We start from the raw sequence: 8939 nt of genomic DNA, 5'->3' as shown, positions 1-8939 counted from the left end.
TTACAAAATGTTCTGCTATGATCTGACTGTCCCCTCCCAAACTCATGCTTCTTATTGGAACAGTACTAGTAAGTGGGATCTGTAAAAATGGGCTCGAAATGGTATAATAAACAAAATACCCCCTTTTCCCCAATTGCTTTCACCATGTGATAAAGCAGCAAGAAGGCCCTTGCCAGATGTTGGCGCATTCCGGCTGGGCTTCAGGACTCCAAAACTGTGGGGCAGCCTTGTTGCTTGATATGAATTGCCCACTCTGTGGTATCCTGTTACACTGCCAAGTAAGGCATTTTGAAACTGCTGTTTACTCCAGTTCAAAAGGCCTTGGTTCTTTCAAAATTCATGCTCAAAACACTTGTTTATGGGTGTCTACAGAGGCCAGAGAGGGCATGGGTTCCTCTGGTTGGTTGTAAGTGGTCAAACATGGTTTCTGGGACCCAAACTCTGATCCTCTAGAAGAGCAGCAAGAGTTAACCACTGAGCAATCTCTCCATCCAGCAACATCTATTTCTAATCAGTACATATCTAATTACTACGAACCACACTATCTTTTTTCTAAAAGATAACAAGAATTCAGCTTAAAAAAAAAACAAAACCATCATCAACAGTACTTACATTCTATATTTATTAACTGTAGACTGTAGAGACAAATACCTGCATGTAACCCCTGTGAGTATCCAGATTTGGTGTAGAAAAAGATGAAGGGTTTTCTACTTTAAGTAAGAAACAATATATTTTTCCTTTTCAGGTTAGAGCTTAGGGCCAAGGTGATTTTAAATGCACTTTTACAACTGAAGTGTGATCTCCAAGTTCCTCATGTGCCACACAAACACAATATTCTAAGAATGTCAGGGAATGAAAATTAGCAAACACCAACCAAGCGAAGTGCTGAGAAAGAAGAGAAGCCTGGCTGCAGCTCCTTGCCACTGTAATAGCTAAGTGGCCTCGATTATATGAGAGCCTCTTCCAAGCACTCAGGCTCCCAAGTTACTAAGTGGGGCGTACAAGCGATGCTGAAGGCCTCCTCAAGTTCTAACATTCCTTAATTACTCAACATTTATACCAATGCTGGCAAACAACACTCATTAAATTAAAAACTGTAAACTCATTCAGTCATTAAACATACATTTAATAGGCATGTCACCCACGTTAGATACTGGAAAGCACAGACAAGGAAGGCACATACACACCTTACTGTGAGTGAATGAACAGCAAAGCTAAGTAACACCTTAAGCAATGAAGACAGATCTACACAGACAATGGAAGTTTGTCAATGCAGTTAATAGTAACCAGCTACTAGGAGTTTCTGCTTAGTCTTCCTCTTTCACACACTTACCTTGACTAAGAAAATCAAGTTTAAAGAATTCTCACACTTATAATAAATTCCAACAGTGTCAAGTTTATAAAAAATACTTTATTTTAAAGATTTTTAGTAGGACATCAACATCTTACTGTAAGATTATAGGAAAGACACACAGTGCTCTGAGCATATGACAGGCCCTGTTGACGCTGCTCCATACCGCATGCCGTCTCCTGAGCCGGGTAGTGGACAGCATGACTCAACATTTTACTTAACTATCACATGAACTGGATTTTTCTCAAAGAATGAGATGAACTGTACCTATGAATACCTTTTCATGAAGGTTACAAATATATATGAACTTATAACTGAGTTATTTAAAATACATATGAACATACAATTGGGTCATTACATTTAGAATTTTACAATGCTTTTTAAAAATCTAGTTCAATAATAATTTTCCTTAAAAATCCTTTACCATATAATCTGAACAGTCCATATTTCTCTGAAATACAAGCATACACTTAATAGTAAGGTCCAAAATGATTAGAATTATTTTCCCCGGGAGAGGGAGGGGGAGGTGGTGGAGGAGGGGGTGGTGGGGCCAGGGAAAATGGTAAATTAAGCAAGGGATGAGAGGCCATGTTAGGTGCAGCCCACCCCATGTTTACAGATGGGGGTGGGGGCGGGGGCGGTGGTGGGAGTGGAAAGTTATGCATATCAAACATGGGAGGGGGAAAGGGATAGTGCGTCATGACAGGATTATCTTGTCTCTGAGGTGGAAATGCCAAAGTCTCTTGAGATGCCATATGATCTGAGTTATAGAACTGATGAGGTGGAGGCCTGCCGCGGCTTCCTTGAGAGTATCTACCCCTGGGAAAGCCTCTTGTGAATTCCCTGTTGTGATATCCTTTTGAATGTTCCGAAGGAGAGCCATAGGCATTCCAATTCTGATGCACTTCACCAACATCTTCACCTTTGAGGGCAAAAATAAAAGCAAAATTATATTTCAGTTAATATATCTAGATCATTGTAAAAAATGACTTCCATCCTTTAAGTTATTAACATGATGGAAAACTCAATTTTAAGTGAACTGAAAGGCACAAATTAATGCTTAGGAATTAGGAAAGGCCAGGCACCCAGAAAACATTTACCAGTAGCTGTATCCAAACCCCACAAAACCACACAGCGTTATCCCCACCCACACTCAAGGCTGAGCAGGAAGGCTACATTCTTGTTTAGTATTTGTCCTAGAGAAATGAAAATTTATTTTAAAAAATATTTATAGGGGATTTACTCCTGACAAAAAAATAGAAGCAAGACAGATGTTACTTAATGGATTTAGTAGTTAAACAACGTATGGTACAAATCCCCCTCAAGGGACAGGACTCTGTAAAGAAACAAATAATTTGCACATCTAGCAACCTGAATGGATTTCCAGGGAAGTATGATCAGCGCAAAAGCAAATATGTGATCTTAACCCTTGTGTGATCCATGAAAGGATTCCAGTTACATTCCTGAATGATCAGATATTAAGAAACGGAGACTAGCAATGACAGAGCAGGCCAGAGGCGTAGCACCTGCACATGGAAGGCCATGAAGCTGATCGCTGTTAGCATTACAAAGCAGACCGAGGGAAGCAAGGAGCAGAGACAGACACAGAGGTCAGAAAGACATAAGTAGTCACAACTAGAAAGCAAATGAAGGACTAAGGAACACTCTGTTCTGTCAGTGATATACTGAGCCCTGAGGACATTATCTCAGTAACAATCCTAGATGTGAGTCAGCAAGTTTACAAGATGTTTTAAGAGAAAGAAACGTGGTGAAGGGCATGTAATTAATTTCTCTTGTTGTTAATGCAATTATATGAATCTATAATTATCTCAAAAAGTTTAATTTTTAATAATAAAAGATTATAAACAGGAAAAGTCAAAATATGTGTTGTGGGTGCCATACTACTGAATTCTAAACCTGGGTAAATCCATTTCTTGAGAAAGCCACGCTGTAAGCACAGCTGCCTCTAACAGACTCAGCTTAGTCCATGCTGTGTGGTGCCTCCAAGACGAGGAGTATCGGGAGATAAACGGAGAGAACAGTGATGCTCTCATTAATGTTTACTTACATATTTGTAGATGAAGGCAAAAAATGACTACAAAATAACAATATACTCACTTGACTCAGTCAATTCCGATTTCAGTTTTTTCCGGCCTTGAATTTGAGATTTTTTTTTCTGTTTGGCTTCTTTTTCTTTTTCATCATCACTGAAATCCAAAGCCTTGCAGATAAAAGTAGAGATTCACTCACTATTGATGTACCAATGAAAAGGTAGGCATTTGTACTTGAGGCTCAAACTGCTACTTACTCACTGACCATGAGAAAAAGGTAACTCACTTCAACTTAATATTGCCTATTAATACGTGAAGTAGCATATAATGTAATAGCAAAAATTTCTGGTTACTTTGTTTTTAAGCCCTAGTAACTTTATTAAGCTGGATACTACCCCCTCCCCCCTGGCCCTGTCTATTTAATTCCTAGAAGGCTTCAGATGGGTTAAGTTTAAAATGCCAAAATTAGAAATCTTGAGATATGAAATACATATTCCATTCCCTGGCCAGAAGTCCAACTTCCTGCTTAGATTTAAGATTCATCATCATGCCAGCTGCCAATGAGTGCCAAAAGAAAAAGAAAAAAGAAAAAAAGCAATAATGAAGACTAAGCTATTTTCACAGACCACCAGATACAAAGTAGAAATGAGAGACATCCCACTATTCGTTCACTCGAAGTCAGACACAGGCATTGTCCATCAAGCTCATCGACTTCACAATATGCAATATGACACACAAACACTGACAGTATTAGGAGTGCAGGGCTGGGTGAGGACAACAGGCAGAATGCAGTGGAATAATATGCACACGGTCAAAAGTGCTCAAAAGTAAAAAGGCACCGTAAGGCAAACTAAAGCTTTTCTTTCATACAATAGAACCAGAGCACTGTATTGTCAGATAACTATCTTCTCAGGAGAGAAAAATTTGTAATTGGGAGGAGTTTTACAGATTGCTTTATATAAAATTTGCTATCACTCCTAAAATCATTTTTCTTATACAAATTCAATTTTGCATTCAGGGAATATTTAAATTGCAAATAAAGATGACTAAGATGTATTTCTAAGAAATCTATGTCTTTTATATATGTCCAGCATTTTGTCCTGGTCTAAAATTAGAGAACTCTTTTAGACTGTAAGATGTCATTAACAGTTATATAAAATTAAATTCCAATGGTTTTTTATCAACTAGTCTGCCACTCCCACCCTCCCAAAAAACCACAATCATATAGCATGTGAGATATAATTCTGTAAAAAACAAATTGAACCAAACCAATTTCCTAAGAACTTAATATTACCAAAACTATTAGCTTTAAACCTAAGGCCTAAAATAGGGATTTAACAGGTCCACGTGAATATCCACACACTTTAAAAACATGCAATTACATTATTAAGATGCTGTAAGCACAGCACAATGTGGAGTGAGTATCCGTTCTTAACATCACTAGGTAACATTCTGGTGTACATACAAAGATAGACCACTCCCTAAGTTAAGTGATTAATGCCTGTTAAAATCTCCTGAAGTGGGCATAAACCTGACTCATACCTCAAAAGGGTTAGAAATTTACACATACCATGATCTTCAGGACTGCTTGAGACATTTGAAGTATTCAGAAATTAAATCTCCAGTTAAACCAAAACAACACAAAATCTTTAGAATACCCTGTTCTGCATCACTTGGGAGTGGAACCAAGTAATCATGACTCATTTGCATATGATTCCCAAATGCTCTAGAAAGATTAAACCATAAGCCATCTCTAGAGATGAAACTAACTATCTCCTATTGACACAGAAAAAAAGCACAAAATCAAGAGTTGGAGTCTCGAAAGAGTAACTGTGCTGTACAAACATGAGGGAGCAGAGTTGGCACCTGCTGGTGGCTCCACCCCACGCCTAATGAGTGGCTTACTTTGCATCACAGCCAAATGCAACTAGGTCCCACATTGCCGTTCAATAAACTTAAGAAAAAAACTCAATGTTAAGTAATAACATTTTGCCTATCAACAAAGTTGATACAAATGCAAATTATAAGGTAAGTAGGTTGGGATGAGTTAACAATGTATATGATCAAGGCACGTGCTGCCTTGTAAAATAGTAAATGGAAGGCTCATACTAACTTCTGGAGGTGGTTCCTGATCGTTCTTCCAGGAGGCATCTGATCCTCGGTCCCTAGAAAGGATCAGATTCTGGTAAGTGCTTATAGAACCTAACACTATGGAAAATTAGGTGAGCCCAACCTTTACTTTTATATGCAAACAGTAAGAAACTAAAAGATTGTATTTTGTGTCCTTTACCAACCTCAAATAACATGGGTGCCTTATAAGAAACACACACACACACACACACACACACACACACACACACACACACACACACGGGCACATGTGTCGGCACTGTGGGAACTGAGAAGACTGTGTATGCTGAACAGAGTAAGTGGTTCTATACTTTTGATTTTCACTTTCAAGATGCCTGACTTTTGTATAAAACTTTGTTCACAGCCACACACTTGAAGATGTTCCAGCTGCTGCAGATGCTATGAACAGTAACCGAGCAATTCCCTTTCTAGTGCTTCACTGCAACAGGCAGAGGCAAAGACAGCTCTTTCCCCTTAATTCACTAATATCACCAAGTCTCTGTGGGGGACTCTAAGCAAAAGGGTTAAGGAAAGACTGGTGACTTTGGGGAGGAAGATGACGAGACATTCTGAAGGACACTGCAGTGTAGCAGACAGCTATATGAAACGAGTCATTAGAGACGAAATTAGTAACTTTTGGTGGGAAATTATACAATGTGAAAAAGTCTAAGTATCAGAGAATATTTATAATTTCTAAAACTTCATTTAAAAGTCTTTTTAATCTTAACTGTTTCATGGTCTCAGCCATCTTTCTTGCTCCTACATTAATGCAAATTTTTCTGACTAGATGGCCTCAAACTTTAAATTAGATCTTAAAAATAAATGAGATGCTCCAGAATTAGTGCCACTAACTTCAGCCTGCCAATCACACTGATGAACGGTAAATTGCTTTAAAATTTTCACTGAGATTTTTGACATTATATATGGTATTTATCAATGACTATTTTTCATTCAGTCAGCTGTCATTAACCTATTCAGCGCACATGCACACAGTGCTCCTTTTGAATAGTCAGTACTAGAGTTGATGTGTAGGATCTGCAAACTGGAGTTCATAAAGATTAACAGCAAAGTTCCTTAGCACATGTATCTACATAAGAAACCCAAATCAAGGAAAGATCAAGGAACAAGACTGCAAGTGACAGAAAGCTAACTTAACTAGTCTCGCTAAGGGTGGAACTGCAAAGGGGGTGAACTACTCTACTCCAAAAGCCAACTTCTGCATTCAGGAGACATCAAATGAATAAATGTGTACATCTTCTACCATACAGTCTCACTGTTCCCTTATCAGGCTTATTCATATTTCTTCTCAGAAATGAAATATAAGAATAAAGTACTGCTTCTATATAACTATTTTGTAAGCATTTTCATAAAACCTTTCTGGGTATTTGTTAAAGGTTACATATGTGGCACATACATGGGTAGCACCTTAATATTTAAGAGAGAATGAACAGGTCATTATCTAAGCATTATTTAAAATATAAATAATGCCTTTATGACTCAGTATCGATTTAAATTATTAAATCCTGTTACCACTTCATGTAGGAAAATTACCACCCACAGCTGGAAAAATAAAATTGAGGCCAAATGGTTCCTGTTCAGATTCTTACAAATGATTTGTCAATTACAAAGACCAAAATTTTTACTTCTGAAATAGTAAATGAAATTTAGAAACCTGATTTAATATGAAAGTGGTATAAAAAACTTCTTAGGTGTTACAGATGAGAATAGTGCTTGTTTTAAGGCGGGGCATAGTGGTACCAACTTGTAAACTAACCATTTGGGAGATGGAGGCAGGAGGATCAGAAATGGGTCCAGAAAGATACCCTGCCTTACACAAACAAACAACAAACTAAAAACATTTCTTTAAACTTATGACTTTATTGTAAATAATTTTCTTATGCAGTAATACTAACACTGAGTAGTTTGTACAATAAAATATATAATGGGAAAAAACAATAAACTAGAATTCATTATGTTCCTAGTGGCTAACTATTATGTATTAATATTACATATTCCCTATGTGTTAATGCTGATGACAAATCATAGCTCTCAAAAATATTCATTAAAAAAGAAAGCTGTCTAGAACATAGCCACCATTTATGTATAAGAAATTACCATCTATGAGAATCAGTCGTAAAATATAAATGACTGACACATGAATAACATAGTAACGAGGCACTTACTGTTTGAGTTTTTCTGTGAATATATACTGAGTGAAGTCCTTCATTGACGGAGCAAAGTACATAGTGTCATTTATTTTAACACCTTTACTCTCAATGTGATCTGAAGAATTAAACCTCAATACATAAAATGGATGGGCAACAGGTCCAAATATCTCAAATATCTACAAAACAGAAGACAATAAATATGTATCCCTCAATAATGATTTGAAAAGGTGGCAAGAATTTTAAACACACTGATAATTGGTAAAACAAGGCAATTCTATATTACAATAATAAATTATTTTACTTTTACACCTGAAGTTTTCTTATTTTGACCACAAATGCAATAGCTTACTACGTACAGCCTTTTTTTTGCAAATAAAACAATAGCAAGTTTGTTTTTTGGTAAATTCAAATCATTTCAGTAGTACCTACTAGATGCAAATAATAGCTTTCTATCAGTGTTCATGAGTTATATGCTACACAAAACTATAGGACACAGTCCAAAGTTGGATCTTATGATGGAGAGCATAAAACCATGCTAAAGTGTCGATTATGCTGTTTTCATAAAATTGGAAAGTGGAGCTATGGCTTTTCTCCAGGTTCGAGAGGAGCCAAGCAGCTGACCAGTGCTGTAAGGCTGCAATCCAAGCCAAGGGAGGCCGGAGCTGGAGACCTGCTGCAAATCCATAGCTGTGCTGAGTAGACAAAAAGAGCCTCTTTCACGATCTAGCACACTTTACTAACTTGTACTATCTAAGGCAGTTTCGGGGGTTTCAAATTTCTTCAGTATCACATGCGGTGATGAAATCACGTTAAGTCTTGATTCGGAAGAGATGCAACTGTCACAGCTGAAAGCCGGCTGATTAAAGACTCTAAAGTAGTCCTTACCAACTACCTAACTAATGGCACTGAGCGTGCCTGATTTCTTAAGTGTTCTCATTTTGTGATTCAATCTTTTGTTCATCTACATTGGGAACAAAGCTGCTAGCCTAGTAAGATAAGACTATTCTTAAGCTTATGAATTCTCTAAAATAAGCAGTGGCAATTAAAATAATAAAAATTAAAACATTCTGAAATAAAACTAGTAGCATCAATATTAATACTCCTTTCAATTTAAAAACTAAAACAACAATAGAAAGGGTTTAGAAAAATTGACTTCATCCGATAAAAAAATGCACGGAGCCGGGCATGGTGGTGAACGCCTTTAATCCCAGCACTCGGGAGGCAGAGGCAGGCGGATCG

At 37.3% G+C, this 8939-nt stretch overlaps 1 protein-coding gene across 1 annotated transcript in view; it reads right to left on the bottom strand.

The window, feature by feature from the left end:
- Window positions 1–1531: 1531 nt before the first annotated feature.
- Naf1 (nuclear assembly factor 1 ribonucleoprotein) overlaps window positions 1532–8939 on the bottom strand; it is a 31928-nt gene continuing 24520 nt past the window's right edge. The window contains exons 5-8 of the mRNA XM_051169662.1: window positions 7716–7876; window positions 5516–5567; window positions 3470–3572; window positions 1532–2273 (exon numbers count right to left, since the gene is read on the bottom strand). Of these exons, the coding sequence (XP_051025619.1) occupies window positions 1822–2273; window positions 3470–3572; window positions 5516–5567; window positions 7716–7876 (768 nt within the window). The 3' untranslated portion in view covers window positions 1532–1821. The remainder of the gene's footprint in view (window positions 2274–3469; window positions 3573–5515; window positions 5568–7715; window positions 7877–8939) is intronic.

This window comes from Acomys russatus, chromosome 27, assembly GCF_903995435.1.
Source record: "Acomys russatus chromosome 27, mAcoRus1.1, whole genome shotgun sequence".
Lineage (NCBI taxonomy): Eukaryota > Metazoa > Chordata > Mammalia > Rodentia > Muridae > Acomys > Acomys russatus.
The sequence above is the reverse complement of the archived record's forward strand: the minus strand, read 5'-3'. Positions and strand labels throughout refer to the sequence as shown.